Source organism: Rhea americana, unplaced genomic scaffold (assembly GCF_003343005.1).
Source record: "Rhea americana isolate MKP2758 unplaced genomic scaffold, rheAme1 scaffold_244, whole genome shotgun sequence".
Taxonomy (NCBI): Eukaryota; Metazoa; Chordata; class Aves; order Rheiformes; family Rheidae; genus Rhea; species Rhea americana.
Window position 1 is genome coordinate 203,488 of NW_028186362.1, and position 22,201 is coordinate 225,688.

Genomic DNA, 22,201 nt, shown 5'->3' on the forward strand with positions numbered 1-22,201 from the left:
AGTGGGCTGGGTTTTGAAACTGCAGTGTGTGTATGTATATTTTTGCGCATATATATGTGCAAATCTGAAAAAAAGACCTGTAAGCGAAATGAGATGCTTTTCCCCCCTGGTATGCTGCCAGTTAAAAGGTTTTTGGTGTAAAAAAACCTGTTGATTCTTCTTTGTGCTTCCCAACACGCTCTTTCCTCTGCTGCCCACCACTGCGCGGACGTGTCGACACATTCGTTGTTTGGGAGAAGTGTTTTTTTTGTTTGTTTGTTTGTTATGTCTTTTTTTTTTCTATCTGCTGTGGCGTTCGAGTTGCATCAGGCTTACCTACCTTTGAAGACTCAACATTATGCAAAAAGTTTCCATGTTTCTTAATTTGATAGCAATCCTTGGGGGAGGCTTAAGAAAAGTTTTATGTTTTAACCCTGAATGAGGGTTATGCTCTGTGAAAAACTCAATTGTCTGCCCGGAACTTTTGAGTTATGTGATACCATTTCATGTGAAGGGAAGAAAAACAATAAGCAAACTTGAGCTAGTGTCTCCTAGCCAGTGATATGGTATCATTTTAACATAAATCAAACAGTATTTACTGATAGATGTTAAAGCTTTTAATGTTATATCTGGATAAGTTCATCCAGTTTGTTTGTGCTTTTGTCCTGTGTTAACCACAGTGTTGTAGGTTTAACTCGGATAATGTTTTCTTCCTTCTAAGGAAGGAAAACAAAAACATAACTCATACGTCTGTGGGTGGATGTGGTGAGCTGGAAGAGGGAGAAGCTTAACCGTTGAAGAGTTGATTTTCAAGATTGTGTGTGTATTTTCTCTTCCAGAGTGGCAACTGTACCAAAACCAGATCCTGTTCAAGTGCAAAAGGTATGTTCATTATCAACAGCCAAGAAATGTAGCATGTGGCACTAACTGTTCCCCATCTGTCAAACCCTGCTGTTGATGAGAACTGTCATTCAAACTCACCTTTCAGTATAGCACACTCAGTTGCTGTGTGTCATGCAAAGATTCAAATTTTGCACTCCTAGGAGTGATTTTTTTCCCTTCCAAAAGAAATTTGAGAGCTGTCAAATGATTATCCATGAAAAGGTGCAGGTAAATGTGTTGTCTTCCAGCTTCCCAAATTTTTTAAAACTAGTGCTGCTTTTTGCTAAGTAGGCTATTTCCAAACCTGACAGTGCTTTCAGAGGACCTGGCATCCCTCTCATAAAACTGTGCTTGAAAATCCTCTGAAGTGGGCTTCAATAATGTATAGTGTATTACTATTTTGTGAATCTCTGATTCCCAATCTGAGAGGCTGCAATCTGGGAACCACTGCATTAAAGCAAAGCTCCCAGCAAAAACATAAACGTGTATATATATGGAGTATTTTGATCTGGCAGGGGTAAATAAGAAGTCATCTTTTTTGGATGAGTTTAATATGAATGAATATTTTCAAATACTAGAAGGAGCTGGGGGACTTGCTTCCCCCTCTAATGCATATCATCAAAACTGGGGAGAAACTTGACAAAGTTGAACATTCGMAGGGTGAGACTTGCCTCTGTACTGTATACAGATGCTGCTGCACCCTGTACTTAAAACATACCACCTTGCTAGAAAGCTTTCGCAAAAGCTTGCAGGGTAATCTGGAATAAGCTGGAGAGTACGATTGGAAACAATTTTTTTCATCTGCTGTTGCTGTAAACAGACTGTCTCTTAAAGAGAGAAAAAGGAGCAAAAAGTTGCTTYCTCGCACCTCCGCCCCCAAAGTAATTTCAGAAACAAAACAGCCATAGTTTTATTTCCCGGTATGGTTTTATTGTAAGTCGGTTTGCGTTGTAAATATGTTGCAAGTGTGTGAGAGGGTATCAGCCTTTGACACCTTCTTCTCTCCAGCAGTTACAGCCCTTGCAGAACCTGAGTACCTGAGTTACGTATTGCCTATGACTCAGCTGCTCGTGAGATCAGAGGGCGTCCTTTCCCACCGGCTGCCTGGAAAGCCTTCGTTCACATGGGGCAGGGTCACGTCGGTGGGACACACCTGGAAAAGTCTGCCTAGTCCCAAGGCTCTGGCCTCTAATAAACGGGCTGCAGAGCTCCRCATCCTCCCTCTTGCTATGGGCCCTGTCAGCAGACCAATGTCTAGCACGTGTGTTTGCACACGTGTACTGTCCGTGTGTGGAGAAGACACGTATCGTTGGGTTTGAGAGATGGGGTGTGGATTTAAATGACACCCACTAATATTTTCCACGTGAATTACCCGGTGGGTCTTGCAGCAGAGTTTGTCTTAAATATGCTTTGTGGCGTGTGCCTCTTGGAGGAGACGAGAGAAGGGAGCATCTCGGGCTTCCAGGTTCGTCGTGCACGTGTGGCTCGGTCCCTTCCCCGGGAGGCATGGCTCGTCTTCCCTTCACTTCTGTTGCTGCGGGATTGGTGAAGCTTGCRGCTGGGCCGACAAAAAAGATACCTGCTACTGACAGGCACGCCTGCTCGGGAACGTGCATGTGGTTGGCGTGTTTTTGTGTGTTTCTCTTCTATTTATTTCCCGTAGGGAGAACCTAAAGAAGTAGTTAAGCCCGTGCCCATTGCCTCTCCTGCTGCACCCAAAGCCGCTTCCCTGGCCGCCGTGGCTTACAATAAGACACCGAGGCCGTTCGGGGCGGTCGCTTCCTCCAAAGTCGCTTCCATCCCGTCACCGTCCTCCGCCTTCACCCCGTCACCCGCGCCCCCCGCGCCGGCCGCCCCGGCCCCCCGCGCCGCACCCGGACCGCACGCTAACGCTAGCGCCGAGCCGCGGGCGGCCGCCCCCGGCGCCGCTAAAGCCGCCGCTAGCGTCCCGCGGCAGCCGGCCCCGGAGGCGGCGGAGGGGCCGCGACGAGGGCTCGGAGACGCCCAGGGGGACAGTAAACTGCAGAACGGGTAGGTGGCCGCGGGGGGCCGGGGGGCGTCGGCGCTCCTCGCAGGAGAGCCGCTGGGCTTGTTGGCGGGCTGGATGGAGCACGTCTTGGGTGAGCTGCTCCCTTTGCAGAAGCAGGTCTCCGGAGAAGCCGTGGCGGCGTTAAAAAGGGTTGCGTCGCCCTGCCGAGCGGGGCCATTCGTGGCGATCTTTTTTTTTAAGGTCGAAATCCTACAGTTTCACCGCTAAATTGCATCAGACCACAAAAYGCTCTTTGCAGGACCCGCGGTATCCCAAACCGATGTGTTTTGCACCTTACAAGAAGCTCGGTACTAACGTCCGCGCCGATGYCTGGCTGTGCGCTTTGAGTCGCGGCGTGGCGAGCGAAAGCAGCAGGCACTCCAATGCAGAGCGGTCTGTCAAGAGGAGTCGGCRGGACTCGCCACCGCCAGCGACAGGACTTTTGACAGCATGATAGGATTTGCGGAAGGGAGTTGATCAGGTTTAAACAGGTTCTTTTTGCAGCTTAACAGTGCAAATCCCTGGACTTAAGTGCAGAAAGCTGAAAAGGGCCCTGACAGATCACTCGGCATCTCCRGGCCGTAAGTCCAGAAAAACGAAAYTTAAAAGGCATCCTCGTTCTGGGTTATGGTGCATWCGTTGACCAGCTTTCTGCTTTCCCAAACAATTTTGAKTTTTGTCTYGASTCTTAAGAGCTTAAAACCTAGCTATGGGTTAGTATTTCCCATATCTGAATAAAATATGGTTAGTATTTTCCCTTACAAGAGGGAAAGGGGTAAGGGGAATAGGCCTAGTGCCAATCTTTTCTTAGGTTCTCCCAATCTGACTGCAGGAAGACACCTGCAGAAGGGGAAAAATCCACGTCTTACGTACAAAACAGATTACTTGTGGGTATAATCAGGCTTCTTCTGGAGAGAAAAGCTTGTTTATGCATCTGTCCCTTTATATTTTAGCACAGATATTTTCCATATGTGCTTTCCTATAATGCAGTCCTTATGCATTTTATATCACGCTGTTATGTCAGCATGGTAACTTTTAGGCTCCCTTTTGAACAGATGATGGTGTGCTTCCATCTGGGATAAAAACAGGAGTTCCCAAGGACCTGCTCGGTGCTGGGAGACTTGCAGAGTACGCTTTGGCAGACTGCCCCATCTTTCCAGGAATGCCGTTTTAGCAAACGGCGTGTGAGGTGTGGGCTCTCTGAAGCGGTAATCACTTCTGAAAAGTGAACAATAGCAACAAAATTAAGTCTTCCTGCAATGAAGTGCTGCAGGCATCAAGTAAGCATTTAATAATCAAGATAGTGCAACTCGCTGAGCATTGGTAAATGCCCTGATCTTACACTTAGTGAGCAAATAACGCCGGCTGAAGAGCATCGCTGTTGCCGGGTTAAAAAACCCCTGTCTTGCCGCCAACCTTACAGATCTCATTTTGGAAATTTTGAGAAACTTTGGAGCTGTAAAAATGTGCTGAATTTTGCCATCTTTCTTAGAACAATGTGTTGGGGCTGTAACTGGATTTAAGTGCTACTTAAATCCTAATCTAGAATTGATGACACTTATGAAATATTAAAAATACTGAAATTTGGAATAATTGATCAATCTGAAATAAATTCCATTTMACTTCTCTGCTTTTAATTTTCCTTAGAAAGGAAGGAAAGAAAAACCCATCTCTAAACATACGCAGCTTCGTTTTCAAGCACAGATCAAATCCTTATTCCTAGAGTAAGAATTTGTTTATGCATGRAGACAGTGTTGAGCTGATTCAGTGAGAGAAGTTGCACTGTCCTTTTTGCAAATTTAYTTAGACTAGAGTTGTACACTATTTACAGAAGATCTTCTTGACCTGTTATTCACCACATGCAGTGTGGAGAGTGTTTTGGGGATAGATCTGAGAGCCAGGGATCTGTTTTTGCTGTTGTGCTTGAAAAGCACAGCTCTTGCTGTAAGCAGTGTGTAATTTTTTTTTGAAAGTTTGAACGAGCTGAACCTGCTCCTTTTGTGTTTAAACCAGTCTCAGATTGCTCACTCCTGATTAAAACCAGAACCACCTGCCTGGATTTTGCAGAAGTCTGCTTATCATGCAGGCTAAAAAAATTATCATTTGGATTAAAAATTGTTATTGACAGAAAGCACCGATAGACTCTAAGTGATAAACGCTCACTGGACTCTGGAGAATTCAGCTGCCGAGGAGAAATCGTGCGTTTATTTAGCGCTATAGATGAGATCCGGGACAAGGTGAAGCAGACGACGGCCCGATTGTTCCCCTCGTTTTAGCAGTGTGGAAGTCGCTGCTGCTGTTGGAAACACCAGTGCAAAAGCTGTTGCCTGTAGCTCACTGAGCAGAGATGAGGTGAAGTCTTTACCTTCTGCAGGATAACGGCTTGCGAATCATGCTTACAGACTTTGCCRTAGGTGAAATACGGCTTCCGAGAATATGGCTTGGGGGCTCAAAATAGTGAGGCTTGTCCATACCGACAGTGGCTTTTGTCGATAGTAAATGATTTGCTTTCACTTCAGCATAGGGAGGAAGACCTGGTTCCCTTRCTTAGTCCTGGCTTTTAAAAAGGAAGCAATCTGGCTTTGCTAGGCAATGTGCAATTTTGCTTTTTCAAAGACCCTCTTGCCAACCCATGCATGAAAACGTGCCTGCTGCTTACAAGAGGTAAGATGTCCACGGACTTTGCTCCATTTAACATCGGGCTGGGGAGCTACTTTTTTCCCTTATAGGTTCTTGGTAATTTTGTGTTTGGCTCTATATGATGTACGGCTTTCCCAGAGCTTGGATTTGGAAGATCCTAAACTATTTCAAGAAACAAAGAATGCATTAACACGTTAAATACCTTTCTTTTTCCCTTGCAGATAACAACAGTGACAAAGTTAGTATCAACAGCACTGGAGTTGAATTATGTTGTTTTTTTCTTGTCCAAATAACCAGCATGTGTTGTTGTTTTGCACTATTATAGCTCTTACAGAGTTCTATATTTAAACTTTGCAAAACAGCTTCAGCTCTTTTAGTAACTTGTTAATGTAGTAAGTGGTTTTGGTCTGCATTGGACATGATGTGATCTTGCTTCCCACTGTGTTGAGCTTTGCAGCATTTTTTTTCTTAATCCCACGGAAGATTTGTGTGATGTTTGTGTGCATTGATAAATTCTTGCTGCACCTATGGCTATGGAAGGAAAACTGGTACATTAGCAAAACACAATTTTAAAACATAAATGCTTTGAGTATGGGCGAAAGGACCAGGTATCGAACTCAAACAGCAAAAGGAAGTGTAACATCCGTACATTATTATGTGTATGCTCTGGGGRTGATAAGTACGGCTGAGGTTTTACTAGTTTGCCTTCTGCCCCCTTGCCTCAGGACTGAGTCGCAGGAGAGCCTGTCTCATTTAATTTTCCTTTGTGTCTGGCACCACCTTGTTGCCTCAATGAGTCATTACCAGGAGATCTTCAGCTTTAAAAAAGGAAGCAGCAGGATCTGTAAGGAGAGAGAAGGCGAGGGGACGAGTCAGCAGGATATTTTATTTATAATAGCACTTGCAACAAATGTGGAAGACTACTTACGTCTCTGTGTTAATTGTAAAAATAGTCAATTGCATGTAAATGATTACTTTTCCATGTAACTCTGCAACTGTATTGCTTTAATTTTCAGAATTTATCCTTTCCATTAACTGTTCTGTCGCTTCACTTCATTTTGTCTGTGTTCCTTGCTTGTACTCCATCCTGGAAATGCCACTGTCTTTGTTTCTGTACCCCTCCYGCCACCAGTAGCTTTGAGGTGTAAGTACTTCACTAATATCCTGCATCACTTTTGGTAAATTCAGTCTTTTCCTGTAATTTTGTGTGATACCTTTCACATCATTTTTGAAGCTATTGCTTAAGTATTTTCTAACGCATCCCATTGAGGAGGCCTGACTTGAACTTGTTGACAGATTAATAACTTAATCATCCTCATTCATGTGTTCCACCTTCCTTTACTAGAAACACCTTGGACATGAAAATRCAGTGGAGAAATAGTGACAAAAATAGAAGCGACTTTAGAATTTTTTTTTAATGGAATTGTTACGTCTTGGGAGCTAGTTTGGCAAAGTTAATCTTCTGTAGGTCATGTAAAAATAAATGTATGTGYAAAGACTCTTTCAGATGAATGCTTTGAGATAATTAACACGGAATTTARGGATAAAATACGTAGCGTGAGTTTTCTGTTATCTTTTTGTAAAYAGATCAGTGCTATTACATGGGTTTTTTAATCAGTTATTGAAAGCAAAGCTTCAAAACCCCCATCTTCTTGCAAGCCTGCTAGCCCAGGGATTGGTAATAATATAGAGTATTGCGGGGAAGAATTCCAGAGGAAGCAATCGCTCYGTGTCTTTGACTTTCAGAGAGGGAATGGAGCACCGATACCTCCACGTTGTGCATTAGAACGTCTCTGTATTTTCAGACTACTTGGTTCTGATCTCGGCCTTACTAGTTGCAAAAGGCTTCCTGGGTAGCTGGTGGCCACTGCGAGCAGCGAGTGCTTTGCCCTCTGCAAACTAAGAGGACAATTTGTCCTGGGCTTGCAGCTCGTGGCGCTCGATCAGAACCAAGTACACCGCCCTGCTTTACTGAAACAAGCAAAAAAAATCCCCCTCTTACACCTCCGTGGGGCTCGCTGTAAGTTTAAGTTAAATGGAAGAACGGGAAGTTAATGGTAGCAGAATGAGTATCGCTTTTAATTGGATTTCAGTGCTCTCTCTTGTAAAACTAATTCAATAGATTAGCTTAGCTACACTTCTGTTTCGCCTTTCTTACTTTTTTCTCCCCTYGTTTTCCTTTTCTCTCTCACTCCTGTTCACGCTGGGAAAACTGTTCCTCTTGCTGTCCTACTCTGTCCTCTCCAAGGAAAAACCCACCGAAACGGTAAATGTTTAAATTCGTAAATGTCACGTTAATGACCGACACCTGTTCAGTCGTTCCAGCCGTGCAGCAGGGAAAAACCCTTCGGTTGGGCTGGAGTAGTGAGAAATCGCCGCCCGGTTCGGGGGACCGAGCCCGCGTAGCGTTGCCTGCGGCAGCCGCCTTTGGGGAGCGCCGCCCCGGCCGTGGCCCGCGGCCGCCCTCGCCTCGGCGGTGCTGCCTGCCGGAGCTCCTGCCTCACCGCGCGCTCTCTCCCCCCGCCGCTTCCTTGCCGCAGCCCGCCGCGGAAGCACATCGTGGATACCTACACGGAGTTTTACCACACGCCTACTCACAGCGACGCCAGCAAGAAGCGGCTGATCGAAGACACCGAGGACTGGCACCCGCGCACGGGGACCACCCAGTCCCGCTCTTTCCGCATCCTTGCCCAGATCACCGGCACCGACCGTAGTGAGTAGCGCGATGTTAGCAAAATAACGGCAGCGGCCTCGGGCGAACGGCTGGTTCTGAAAGGTGTGGTGGGTTGGGTTGGGGGGGGAGGGAAGAAAATAAAATGATTTAATCGCATCTCTGAAACCTCTCCCTGCTGGGTAATAAATCCAGTCGGCAGAACTTTGGTGAGCTCTTTAGAAGAAGAAAGATAGAGGAGGCTATGTTGGAATAGGAAAATATTTTTGTACGTCTCCAGCAGTTGCCGAATGGCTCTGGACATGAGCATTACTTGACATTGCTCCCAGCTTATTTAGGTACTAAAACGTTCTAGATAAGCCTAAAACTGCTGTGCCTATTCCCAAAGACGCTGGCAGACGGTGCGTGTTTGTTATTGCTTTCCCCTCTTGCATCGCTGCCGTGGGGACCCTCCAGAAAGCGCCTAGAGAAACTCTGAGACTTTCTCAGGCCCGTAGAAAACGCTCGAGGGTTGTACAGAGGCTTACCGTGTGCGGTGATTTTGCCGATCAGAAGCACAGATCTGAAGCTTCTCAGTATGTTCCAAGGAAATATTATACCATAAGCAGAGGATGGAGGCATGAGTATGTATACATAAAGAGTAGAGCTGAGGATGCAGAAAAAGTCTGTCRCGGTCGTCATATGGAAACAACTTTGATGTCATCTCGTGCTGCCACTTGTAATTTATTGACTGGGGTCTGAGCGCTGGGTAAATCCATCACAAATGCTGTCAGGGCTTTTGAACTCTGTCATGTTTAGACTGAGGTAGCTAATATACGAGTGACTATTTCATTCCTACACTTTTCACAGCTAGTACTAAAAGAGGGCAGTGGTGAAACTGGACCCATCCTGGCAGCAGGGCTGATTAAATCAACTCATGTTCATGGGCAGAGTTACTCCAGAAGCCACTGCTAATCTCCCCAAATAAGGACTGTTGTCCAAATGTGACAAACCTCCTGAAATGAGACAGTAACTGACTGTTTTGTGGCACCTGCCTTGCACTAGTCTGTTTAAATGAGTCTCTGTATCTCTTGGGACTCTTTTCTTCACTAATCCTTTCGAGAGGGAAATACGGGACCTGAACATCAAGGAACATGTCAGTGTTCCCTTACAGTGTGAGTGAATTAATCATGTTGACAAATAATATAAGAATATATTTGCAGCCATACGTGCCAAACTAAATATAAATTCCAGTTTTATCCCATCTGTGTTTCTGCAGCGCCTTGATGGAGTCATGGCATGGCTGTGTAGAGACACTGGGATTATGATCTGATACTGGATGTTCCTCCAGAAGACATCTCTCTGAATTCCCACCCTTTACCACCTTAACTCACCTTCTCACACCTTAACTAGTGCCAACACCAAGGGAAGAGGCAGAGACTAGCAGAGCCACCTTAGGGTTATCTGGCTGGCAAAGGGACTTCTGAAGTTTATAGACATACATGTTTTCCATTAAGGCATATTTAGAGTCAAGAAGTCCTTACAAGCCTTGTTGTAATTTCCCGGTGTGGAAAATGCTTCGGTACCGGGGGGATGCCAGTTTTTAGTGGTGCTGTTTTGTTTCTTAGAAAATCAAAATTTTCTGTTCCCTTGCAGTGAAAGAACCAGAACCTGAAACTGCAAAGAAGACTAAGTGAGTTCATGTTTTACCTTTTTGTTACTTTATTACTTTGCATGTCTTGAGTCTTGACTGATAGTCCATTACTGTTTGGTGCATTTGTTGAAGGTCTGAGTGCTTTTCAAATGTTGCTTGTTTTTTGCCTCATATTTCAGCATGTAAAAATCAAGATATTTTTCTTCATAGACCAACCTTTTAAATCTCTGTGCAGTCCAGTATTAATGTTTGTGCAGGGGTTTAAGCTTTTTTCCATAAACTTGGATTGGTTTGGTTTTCTGTATGAGGTCAGCACGTCAACATGTTTTCTTTTCCGACATCTAACCAGGCATTTTTTGATTTGCTCGTGTGGCTCAGGTTTCAAGATATAACTGGAAAGTATTACCGTTCTGGATGGTGAACAAGTGTTGGCTGTCTTGCCGCTTTGGAATAGGCGTGTTGTTCAAAAGGGGGACTCGCTAGCGGMTAAATGACTGGTTGTAGCAGTCCTTGGGAGTCTTTCTACTGACTTTGCTTAAGGCTGGATGGACTCTTGAAAGATGGGAAGGAAATGCAGGGGTGTGCGTAGTGCATGGCGATCGCATGCTTTGGCTCGCTTGTGAAACTGCTTGAAGACAAACTTTCTTTCTTTCTTTCTTTCTTATTTTTCTTCTATCACTTCTTTCCACAGGGAAAAGATTCCCAGCCACGTCTTTAGCCCCAAATACACAAAATTACGTGACTGGCACCATGAAGTCTCAGCACGTGTTCTTAATGTCCAGTGATTTTACTCACGTTGCAAAAGCTAAATATAAACATTTATTTCCTTTCTTCTTTTCCAACTGCTTTGCAAAAAAAGAAAAATGTATTTCACTAGCCTTACTACAAGAGAAATTCTAGCTTTTTCTATACTTTTCTAACACTTTCCTACTGATGTGTAAAAATGAGATGAAAATGTTTTTTGTGCTAATCACTAGTTGACAAAAAATACATATGTAATCCGGAACGACTTGGGTGACTGAATCTTGCAAAGTGGGGCAGGAGAAGGCTGTTGCGGTTCTTTTTTGCCTTAAACGAGTCATTTGCATTGCTGAGTTTTGAGTTACTGTAGGTTGTTAGAAAGCAGAAAACAGTGAACGGAAGAGCAAGAAACGATGGTGTTTTGGTTTGGGGGCGGGAGAAGGAGAAGAGGAGGGACTGCATACACTGATTTCAAACTACTGCGCTTACCGGGATGATGTTCTTCGATTTCAGTAGCTTTTCCGCAGGCCAGTTTTAGAGCGGTTGTAAATGTTTTATGAAGTAGCGCATGAAGACGGACTGCTTTTGAGCAGGAAGGAGTTTGCCAGTACTGAGTATTTTAGTGCAAGTTCTGTGTAAAGAGCCTGCCGCTTAAAYAAGCGACCTGTGCGTATTGTGAAAAGAAGAGAAAAAGCTGAGCAGAGCGTTGCTGTGTACGTGTAAGGGCTTCGATACATAACCTCTARCAAGAGCAAGATAAGGCCGTGGTATTTATTTATTTCAGAGCGAAGCTCTTAGGATTTCAGGTGTTCGTAAAATCTTCATGGCCCTATGGTTCTCCTGTAAAATAATGTATTATAATAGCTACACGTTCATTAATTTATGCTTTTTGAAGCTTGAAGAGTATTTTAATAAAAGCTGCTTTTAACTTAGTTCTGTCTGTTCTTTCTTCCGAGTCCTCTGGCTCCTTCCAGAGCCCTCTCTAGCAAAGAGTAGTTTGTAACGACTCCGCTGAWGGCAGTAAGAGCAGTGGCTACGTCCCGGCTGCGTAGCGGAGACAGCCTGAATTGCACAAGAATATCAGAGTAGCGGAGTTCCTGGCTGCGGGGAAAACCACGCAGCGTGTTTTTGCGCTGTCGAAGGCGTGCGGAGGCCGAGGAACCGGCTGGCGCCGGGGGGCGCGACAGGAGCAGGAGTGGCGCCGAGCAGCACCCGCCGTCGGCTCGTGACGTCCGCCGAGAAGGTCGCGAGCGGCCGGGCGAGCGTTTTGAGCTGGCGCTTCCCTCTCGGCCGGTTCGCGTCGGTACGGCGGCAGCTCACCGGGTTTGTCGTTTTTTGTCTCTAGGGAAAGCCAAACGGAGAGCGGCGATTCCAGGTAACGGCCAAAGCCGTCTGACGCGAACGGCCACCGGGGCGGACGCGTAACCGCGCGCGGCACGACGTGCGCTTAAAATCGCACCCGTAACGACGGACCGAAGCGTATCGCGTCCTGCACGCCCTTCACGATTAACTCCGTTGGGATGGCGGGGGGGGGGGTGACCGTTGGGGCAGCGCCGCTCGGCGTTGGAGGCTGCATCGGTTTTGATCCGTTGCGCCCTTCAGGGGGGGGGGTAGGGGAACGCGCGCTTTAGCGGTCTCCCTGAAGATGGTCTTTGGGTGAGAGTTGCCGTTCAGTGTGATTTTTGTCACGTTAACTCATCTGACTGAGTCATGCGTCACTACAACGAAGCATGTTACTGATCAACCACAATGTAATCGTGTAGTGGAATACAGCGCGTTAAAGCAGGAATACAAAACACCACGTTAAAATTATTCTGCTGGTTTAAAGAGGAGTTTTTTTTTATAACCGGAGAGAAGAGCTTTCAAGATAATCAGTGCAATGAAAACGGTGAAAACTTGCCACTTAGATTGTCTGTAAAGTATTCTTTCCAAGGGTAGAATGGTTTGWCCTCCAAATATTTTTGTGTTTTGGAGATGCTCCTAGATAGTGAGAATGCCCTTATGCTGGTATTTAATATACCAATATATTCTGTCTTACTAGCTCTCAGCCCTTTGAAGAATGAATTGCTTTAGTGAGACTGAAAAAAGTCTCCCTAAATAATCCAAAGCACAGTTATCTCTGTTTTTGATTGAAAGYAACTTAGAAAGCTGCAGTCTTATATGTTGAGAAAGTGATAACAGTGAAAGAAAAACTACCAAAATTGTTAGTTTCTTATGAATTTTCAGCAGCAAATTGCCAGTTCCCGTGAATGCTTTGTAGTGTGTCACACTATTTCCCGTATTAAGACAGCATCTATTTTAGCAAAAATATTTTCAAGATGGCTGGGCAAATCTCTGCATTCAGGAACGTGAAGCTGACCTGTGTTGAGAACAAAACTTTTTCAAAGATGTCGTATTACAGTTACTGCTCTACAGGAAAAGCAACAAAGTCGTAAAAATTCACCATCGTTCTACTTACGTATCGCAGAGGTTGTCTCTCAACAGTAGCATCTCAAATAACACCTCGGAAGAATAACGTGAAGGAAAGCAGCCCTTCAAACTCTTTTTCCCGTTAGCCTGCTCCTTCTGCCTGGATGGCTGCCCTGCGCCTGGTCCCCGACTGCCCGTGGTTCATCCGGATCGCTTCTGCAGGGTTATCCGCGGGAATTCTCCGTATGGGCACGTACCTGAGCGCGTGCATGTTTACAGGAGCCTCTTCTGATGGACCTCAGTGCCCTTGTGTTTACCGCTCTAAAGGTGTCGTCCCGTCTCCCAGGATCYGGGATGCCCCCTGCACGTTAACTTCTGGGCTTCCTCGCTGCTTTCCGGAATATCCAGAATGGGACTGCGAAAAGGCCGGCTTTTCTGTTCAGGTGTGGATAGCACGCCTCAGCCCGTCTCCGATTGCCCCTATTCTGCTGATCCTCGGAGAAGTGTTCTGATGTGATTTTTTTTTTGATATAAATGAACAAGCATAAAATTAAACGATCAGCTGGAAGGCAGGCTAAGCTGCTATTAAACAGCAGAAAGGAAACTTTTCTCCCATCAGTTTACCACCGAATATCCCAACTYTTCAGCCATTGTCGAAGACAAATGTCCTATGATTTTTTTTTTTATTTCTACTTTTCTAGTTTCATATATCCCTAAACTGCATCCCACTGGGAATTTTTGTGCGAGTGAATGGATATTTCTTTTCAGCTGTTGGAAGGACAGCAAACTGAAATAGAAAGCCCTCCCTGAAGCCAAATATGTAAATTGTACCTCTTAAACAAGTTACTTAAAGCTTAGAAGGGCAAAGGCTAACTTTTACATAAATTTTATTTACATGTTTTAGTAGCTGATTTGGTTCTAATTCCACAGTATTCAATTTCCAAGCATGTTTCTGATGTTGAGCACTTTCTAACTGTTTTGACCCACCAAGTACTGATTTAGTTTTGGTCTTAGAAATGTAGAGTCAACTAATCGTCCTGAGTGAGTCTGTATCTGGATTTTCCAGATGTACATTTCAGCTAATCTGTTGCCACTAGAAAATATTTGTCCCGCTCTTGATCAGTGCTAAAATAACCTCTATCATGAATCCTGTGACTTCCCCCCCACCCCATGTCATAAATGTTTGTAAAGCATACCTGCAGATCTGCCTAATGGGACAGGAGCCGAGGAGTCCTCTAATAATCTGGATAAAACCTCTGTAGCTACTCAGACTTTCGAGATGCCGCCTGTAGCAGAATTGCCATCAACGCCTTTACCACCAACAAGGTCGGCTTCATGGTCATTCCTGAATCTGTTCAATAATTTGCAGCACTTTAAGGCTACCTACTTTATTAATACACTTCATCCTGCATGCTAATCAAAGAAAACGAAATCCTACTTAGGTAGCTAACTCACACTGCTCAAAACTTCTGGTTGCGATTCCTCTGTACCTTGTATTTCACTTGTGCACATTGCCGTGGGATGTCTGATGGGTGTTCCTCAAGGAGCGGGCCTTCAATCCAGCATTTTCTAGATTTTTATTTTGTCACAACAAGTGGAAGGAGATGAAAAAAATACTAAGTAGTACATACTTTAACCCTCACAAATCTAACACTCTAAAGAAATCACAGCAGAAGGTATATAAAACTTGGGGAATTTATCCCACCACAAGTTGAAGCTGRTTCTGGTGTTTCCTGAAAGTTTTCCACCGTTACAATGTGATCTGAAATATGTGTTTCATCTTTGTAAATACACTGGTTGGTTGTTACGGAGTTCACGAGCAGCAGGACACTCCTCAACTTGCACTAAAAGCATGGCACATCTCAAGCCTGTTGTGCCTCATCATTACCCTCCTTTACACTTSTCTGTGAACTTCGGGGTTTTTTCACAGTACTGACACTTGCGTGCAGAGGTGTGTTTTTTTTTTTTTCCCCTTTTTCCTCCCTGTCTGGCATACTATTTCAGTATGGATTAAAACCCTTTTACTGTGTGTGTGTTTTGTCGCTGTGAATGCAATGCAACGGGTGCTAGACCGGAGCCCGCAGCAGYGCTCTCGCCTGTAGCAGCACCATCACCCGTCAGCGCTCTCTCTCCCAGGCTTCCTGAGCACCTTGTCTCCGCGGCTCCCGGGAGGTAAATCATTCGGAGGTGGTGGCAGTTCAGCRACGGTCTCGCTCTTGTGTTGATCTGTCTTAGACTTCTCTTGCAGGAGAGACGGTTGTCTGTCGTTCACTGAAGATGAACTTTGCTGATCTGCTGTTCCTTAGGGCTCCTTCCAGAAATGGTGGGCGGGAGAAGTAAAGCTGAACGTATCAGTGAGCAGTTTCATGGAGACCAACTAAAATAAGACAGAGTATTAGCATGCAACTCAAAACCTTAAATTCAGATTATTTCAACATATAGAAAGGGCCTTTAAATATATCCAAAAAAAAAAAAAAAAAGGTGGATGGTTGTGTTAAAGCACTCTGTTATGCGACTGCGCAGTGGAAGAAAAGTAAATGGTCATCTGGCAAATTTCCTGTCGCTGGCCTGGGATGGCTTCACTGGCACTTTTCTTAACAATTTTTTGATGTTTTGGAGATCATCTTTGGGTATAAGATGGTGACAGTAATTTGGGGTTTTCTGGTGCTGTTTCTGAAGGTTGATAGCATTTCCTGATGGACTGCGTTTCGCAGTGTAGGATTTAGGCTGTGTGTGTGAGGAACACCAGCTACCTGGATGAAAAAGCAAAATCCCAAATGCTAAAACAAAGCTACTGCTTAAAAGAAGCTCCGTTAAGGATTAAATATTCTGTTGGCTTGGTGCCCGTCTCCTCTCGGGCCAGGAGATGAAGTGGCCTGGCACCGAGGGAGCTGCTGCCAGTTCGGTGCCCTTGCAGTTTGCAGGGCATGACGGGACTGTTGGCAATCGCAGCATCAGGAGAGCGGTCTTGCCGGCAGAGACGTTTCTCATCTGTGGCGTGATGCACAAGGGTGTTTTTCACTTTTTTTGCCCTCCACGGACAGGTCTCGCCCAGTAGGTTATTGGTGTGCTCTTTGCTTCCCTAAACAGCATCTGGGGACTTCCCCCCCCCGACCCAGCTGATTTTTCAGTGACCTAACTAGCTCTATCAGCTCATCTTTTTTTGAGTAACCGGTCTTGGATTATTACATATTATGCAACTTGTTCCTCACCATGGCATGTGCAGGCAGAGTAAGGATATTGAGGCAGTTTGGGTTTTCCTTCCTTCTAGTACTAATTCACTTCAAGTATCACATAGGATTTTGAGGAGGAGACTGGCATGCTGATAACCTGGTCCTGTAGYTAAGATAGTAAACTGAGGCAGAATTATAGTAGCTTTAACTAATGGTGGTTCGAGGTGAGAGCCAAAGTATTTATACAAGCAGTTTAAAAAAGAAAAAAGTGAAGATGAGTAGTTCATACCCAAGAAGAGCAGAAATCTGAGCAGCTTCTGCAGAGCTGTAGTAGGAAGGTTTAATGTTGACTGTGGGAAGGAGAACATAAATTTCTTGCCAGTGTTGYATAGATTTGATTCCCTCCTCAAAAGAGAGATGATCTGTGACTGCAGGTATATAAGCTATATTGGTGTTTGCTTTGCTACTGAGTCCATGTTGCTACTTTCAATGCTTTTTGCCTGGAGAATACCCAAAGCTGACCTCCAAAAGTCATTTGTTTTAAAATGACAACTGTCAGTGTTGAGTAATTATGAAGCGCCATATCGTACGACTTGAAATGCAAGAAGGGGCCAGCCGAAGGTCAGTAGACTTGATTTTGCCACTAACACCCTGCGTTAGTGACTGGCACAGATCTTTATTTTCCTGATGGGCTCCATCTTTTCTTGGCTGAAGCTCTATGGTCTGTACCACCCACTACTGAACCACCAGGAAGGAGAAAGAGCTTGCTGTGTGAAGGTACTGGATTTGATTACTGGATTAGAGCTAGGTTCACTGCTTATAAGGCAGACTTCATAATATAAAGCATAATTTTTTTTTAAATTGTGGTTTTACTTCATTAATGAAAGCCTAGATGAATTGTATGGTAATATACCCAATTGCTATAATTTATAGTGCATTATTACTCAATTTCATATATGGAATAGCATCCTATAAGCATAACACTACTAAAAAAAATATTCAGGTACAGTTATAACTTTTCCAGAAAGTTGCAAAAAAAATCACTTTAAATAATTACCCTGGCAGCTTTAGACTGCGTAAACTGCAGAATCTGGCACTTCCTGAGAAATAAAACTAATCTAAAGCACATACAGTGCCAGCAAGCTGCTTTAGTTTGCTCTCTCATATATGTACTTTTCACAGTTTTACAGGCTTACTTTTATCCTGCTGTTAATGCGATTATTCCTGACAGTCATAAATACAAGTTAGTATTGCCTGTGTAGTATACGTTATATTTTATGCACACACATGCACGGAATATACAGTATATATTGTCTATAGATACAAGTATACAATAAGTGTATAAGCCCATCAGTATATAAGTTAGTAATGCCTACAAGAGTTAGGCATTAACTGTGAATTTTGGTGGGTACTTTCTGATTAGAAGACAGCCAAGAATATTCTCACCAAAACAGTAATCTCTGTACCTGGTGTGATTTGTCCCCTTCTCCCCCCACTCCTTCATGCCCCTTTTATGGCTTACGTAAAGTCTCTGTGAAATCTTTGGGAGGTTGAAGGYGGCTCCAGAAAAGGGCAGGATCCCAGCGTGGCCCTGATTTGCTGCCGGAGCACTGGTTTGGGAGACAGGAGCAGTGATTTACTGTAGCTGCTGCTGTACTTAAAAGTCAGCCAGCTCTCCTTTTTTGCCAAGTTTGGCACATCTACATCAACTTTTGTTTAAAAAAAACAAAAAACAAAACCATCATCCGTCATCATCGTTCAAAAGGAAGCCTTGTAAAGTCAGACATCACCCATCTAAATGGGGAAACAAGCCTCAGCCTGGGGAAGAGTAGAGGTCTGTCTCTGACTGAACTAAAACTGTCCAGACTTTTACGGTTGTCTTGGTTTGGTTACAAACAGGAGGAAATAAAGTTTGGGTGAAAATATTGCTTTTTCTTTGGTGAATGCTACTTGTCACTCTGCTTTCTTTTACTTCAGAAAACTTTTGTTTGAGCATCCTTTGGAGGCCTTACCCAAGTGTGCACCTCATCCCCCTGCAATTGTTCAGGTTTTAAATACCTGCAGCCAAGTAGCCACAGTGTCTAAAGTGCCACCTGCTTACCCTAGGTAGAGTTTCTCATGTACTGGTTGTGCTCTAGTCCAAGTACATTCTGTATTTTCAGAATAGCTGCTTTTGACTTACCTGAACACTTTGTTTTCATGGTTGAACCAGACTGGTTCCAAGCTGTCAAACTTTAGCTGTGAATATGCCCCAAATAAACATTTTGGGGTATGGGGTGATTCTTAGGGGATGGCTGTTTGCTTCCTAGGGCAGAAAATGAAAGCCCTCCCATGCTCCTCACGCAGTCTCTTTACCAAAGATGTAAGAAGGCCACCTGGAAACAGTGGCCCGTTACAGTTCGCTGGTTTTAATCGCGTGAGAAACTTCTGAGTGTAGAGTCTCATTATAACCAACTCTTGTCAAATCACCATCAACCAGGAAAATAACCGCGGAGCTGGTGGCTCTAGGTGCCGACGGAGAGAGTCCCCCCTCGGCTAAGTGCACGGTGGCCACGCAGGCTCCGGAGCCGTCYGTGCCCGCAGTTGCCGCCCTGCAGCCGCCTCCGCCAGCCCAGCCTCCGGAGACCGTCCTCTGGGAGCCTCCTGAGCCCCTCAGGTACGGGGGGACCAGCTGCATGGAGAGCCAGCAGCCAAACCGTAATTTTGCATGAGGTTTTTTCTTTTTTATTCCCCACACACACACACACACACACACACACACACACACACACCTCCTTGATACTGTTGCTGTGAAGCTGGGGTGGCCCACAGGCATCTCCAAACCCTCACGTGACTCTGGAATTTAGCATAGCAATTAGAAACGGTAGATAGTAGGCAAAAGTTAGGTCAGTAATTCAGAAATCAGGGTGCTGTGGAGGTGGAGAACCCAAAGTCATGGGTGGGAGACCTTGGTTCAGACAGTTGGTAGCATGGGGGGAATATACTGAGTCATGGTGTAGGAAAAGGGTGGAAGGCRGTTGTGGGGGAAAGGTGCAGCGCACTGTGCATAATATATGGTTCTTGGAAGCTCTACATTTTATTCACCTGACTTTCAAAGGTTAGTCAACCTTGCTATAAAATGTGCGTGATCCACTAATCCTGAAGTTCTTGGAGCAGAATATAAGCATTAATCTGTGTAGTGAGAGGGTRTTGATTTATTATTAGCAAAGCGCATGGTTTACCAACAGTGAAGGAAAGCATCCCCCCAGCCCCACCTTCCCGCAAAAGAGGGGCAGAAGAAGAAAGGAAAGCRTTGCAGGGTTGGGCGCTGGCTACAAGGAACGAGGGGATTTCTGTGTCTGGGTTTACTTTGTTTTGATGGGAGTGATGTGTCCAGCCTTTCCAACGTGCGGATTGGCATGCCAGTAATTAACAATCAGGCAGATTAAGCCTATACCTGCTCTTTTTATAGATAAGGAGGGCTTTTTTTTTAAAAAAAAAACTTCATATGAACTCCTCCTGAGCTTTATTAAGTGTTACCAGYGGGTGTGATGAATGTTTGATTAATGACTTTTCTTCTCTTGCTGCTTTTTGGGCAGGCGTGCTGCATCTCTGCCTACTTGTGAAACAAATTCTTTTACTAAAATCTCAAGCTGTCAGTCTAAATCATCCATGAGTTATACAAGGTAAATCTTTTATGGTATCTCTGTYGCAGGCTGCTCAGTATAAGCAAGATTTTCAGGCTGTGTTTTTGCATTTAAATCCAAGAAGCCACATGAAGTATAGCTGTTGGACAAAATGAAGTGTTTTGAGTGCTGTGTTCATTTCTGAAACAATTTTAAGAAATAGAAAGCAATTCTCTCTATAATATTGAAATTTTAAAATACAACCCGTGTTATGGATTGACCGCAGTAAAAATGACTATGTAAAAATGCATTAGTATTTTCTGCGTTAGTATTCAAGGGGTGAAGACATTGCCCTTTTTGCTGACCTGTGCACGAGGTGGGACCTTGCAATAGCATAGGTCTGCAGTGGTCGGTGCAGCCCTGTGTTGTGCTGTTCCCCTGCCAAGTTGCTCTGCTTTCTCTGTTTTCTTCTCTCTTTCTGGGTCCAAACCGTCTGTGTGTGTGTGCGTGTTAGGAAAGTGCTGCTGGGAAATCCCTTGGAAAGCCTGCCCAGGGCTGCTCCGGCTCCTGTTCCTGCTCTTTCTCCTTTCAAGCAGAGGTCAAAAATTAAGAGCATGGCTGCTGCCGCCGTGTCTGCTGCTGTTGCTATCCGGGCCAGGTAGACACCGACTTTAAAAGGAACTTTGTAAAGCTCGGTTTAAGAAAGCTGAAGCTYGTACAAGAGAACTGCAAAACCAGCCTTTTCACAGTGCCCTGGTGGGCAAGCCGTTGGGGCACGTCCGAGGCTCCCATGTCCTGTTTTTAGCTTAGCTACAGGCTGCTGCTCGGCCCTAGGGYGAATAATTCTACTTCGCTGAGCCTTGTGACATCCTTGCTACCTTCTAGTAGACCAAGGTGATAAAGTTACGCGGGTGGCGTTAGCGTTTTGAAATGAGGTCTGGATGCTAAAGGCAGTAACGAGAGACCGTTGTACCTAAGTCGTCGTTGCATTGTTTTTTCTAGATGCTTTGTAATTAAGTCAGGTTCGGTTTCTCCGTACCGTTACAGAAATTTCAGGCTTCCCGTTTATTTGGGTTTTGAGTGGGACCAGGGAAGCTGGTCGACTGGTTTATTCACGTGGTTTTTTCCAATGCTCGCTAGACTCTCCGAACCTAACGCCTACCGCTCGCTCTTGGACGCGCTGCTCATCACCCCTATCGCTAAACCTCCTCTSCAGGCCCTCCGGCCCGCCAGGAAATCCACGAGCGCGCTGGAGCTGCCGACGGCCCGGAGGTACTGTCCGAGCGCGGCGCGCGGGAAGCTGCCGGGGAGCCGCCTTCCCTGCCGTCTCGGGCGTCACGTCGCCGGTCCCGAACCCTGCTCGTCCCTCTCGTGGTGGGACCGATTTGCCCCGAGTTTCGGGGCGGGCGCGTGGCGAGCGAAGAGCCGCTCGTTTGCAACGCTCGCCTGGAGCCTGTGGAGTCAGGTAACCGCAGCAAATACACGCTGCGGGGATCGTGTGCCGTCCGGGCGCTTCGTTCTCGCTTCCCGACCGCGGCTGCGCTCGCGCCGGCCGCTGTGGACAGCCCGGTTCCCGCGCTTGGCTTCGCGGCCGCGGGACRCGGCCGGGCGTCCCGTCAAACGCAGAGGGAAGGCGGCAGCGCCGGCTGTCTGCGCGCGGTGCGCGCGAACTGGGGTTTTCAAGGTTCTTTCCAAAATAACTGGGGTTGGCGCGAAGGCGTCGTAGCTGCACGTCGGGGTGGCGATTCCTGCTTTCCTGATCATCCTGAGCTGCCGCGCAGGAGGAGGAGGAGGAGGAGGAGTGCCAGGCGGTGGAGCCGGAGAAATCAGGCTCCGTGCTGTCCTCTCCTAGCGAAAAAAGGAGCACAGCTTCGCTGTAGGGATTGAGAAACACATAGGAAAAATAGATGTAAGAGAAAATTGATTGTACTTGCAAGTCAGTATTTATTCTCACAGTGAATTCAGCGAAAGAAAAGCGTAGCAAACTTGAAGGAAATAGACCAGTCAGGGTGAGAAACTGTACTGAATGTCTTTCGTTACTGTCAGTCTAATGACATGTTGTAATGTGAGCACAAACATAATGCTGAAAAATTATTGCTTTAAACTGCAGCTCACTTTATCCAAAACGTGATAGTAAAAAAAGAAAAGAAAAAACTGGGGCAGCCTAGAAAGCCACATAAATAAGCTTGAACAACTTTGGATTTTTTGTGTTTTCCATCTCCATCTTAAATACATTTCATGAGAAGTTAATGAATCTTTTCTACTGTGGTGACTTCAGCTTGTTTGCATGATCTCTGGAAATGGTAGTTGTGGCTACAACWGAATGAGGGTTTACATCTTATTCTGGAGTATAAGTGCTCTGGAAATATTTCCATTTTATTCCTTTCCCTTCACAGTCTCTGTTCCCAAAAGCTCTCTGTCTTAACCTTCTCCAGGCTG

General features: G+C 45.3%; 1 protein-coding gene and 1 long non-coding RNA gene across 9 annotated transcripts in view; both read left to right on the forward strand.

The window, feature by feature from the left end:
- Positions 1-22,201, forward strand: part of PDLIM5 (PDZ and LIM domain 5) — a 111,181-nt gene that overhangs the window by 60,608 nt on the left and 28,372 nt on the right. For 3 of the 8 annotated variants that reach the window (XM_085306656.1, XM_085306657.1, XM_085306660.1), the window contains 12 exons: positions 819-861; positions 2,525-2,892; positions 8,071-8,243; positions 9,837-9,873; positions 11,921-11,950; positions 14,176-14,310; positions 15,055-15,156; positions 18,135-18,263; positions 18,637-18,813; positions 19,736-19,822; positions 20,277-20,420; positions 20,903-21,034. In XM_085306656.1, coding sequence (XP_085162782.1) covers positions 819-861; positions 2,525-2,892; positions 8,071-8,243; positions 9,837-9,873; positions 11,921-11,950; positions 14,176-14,310; positions 15,055-15,156; positions 18,135-18,263; positions 18,637-18,813; positions 19,736-19,822; positions 20,277-20,420; positions 20,903-21,034 — 1,557 coding nt within the window. Of the gene's footprint in view, positions 1-818; positions 862-2,524; positions 2,893-5,751; positions 5,769-7,778; positions 7,797-8,070; positions 8,244-9,836; positions 9,874-10,525; positions 11,508-11,920; positions 11,951-14,175; positions 14,311-15,054; positions 15,157-18,134; positions 18,264-18,636; positions 18,814-19,735; positions 19,823-20,276; positions 20,421-20,902; positions 21,035-22,201 lie in introns of those variants that run through there. The other 5 variants (XM_085306661.1, XM_085306658.1, XM_085306664.1 and 2 more) reach the window with 5 other exon arrangements.
- On the forward strand, positions 11,967-12,734 carry LOC146594907 (uncharacterized). Its single transcript, XR_014896058.1, has 2 exons — positions 11,967-12,110; positions 12,190-12,734. It is a non-coding gene; the product is annotated as an uncharacterized LOC146594907 (long non-coding RNA).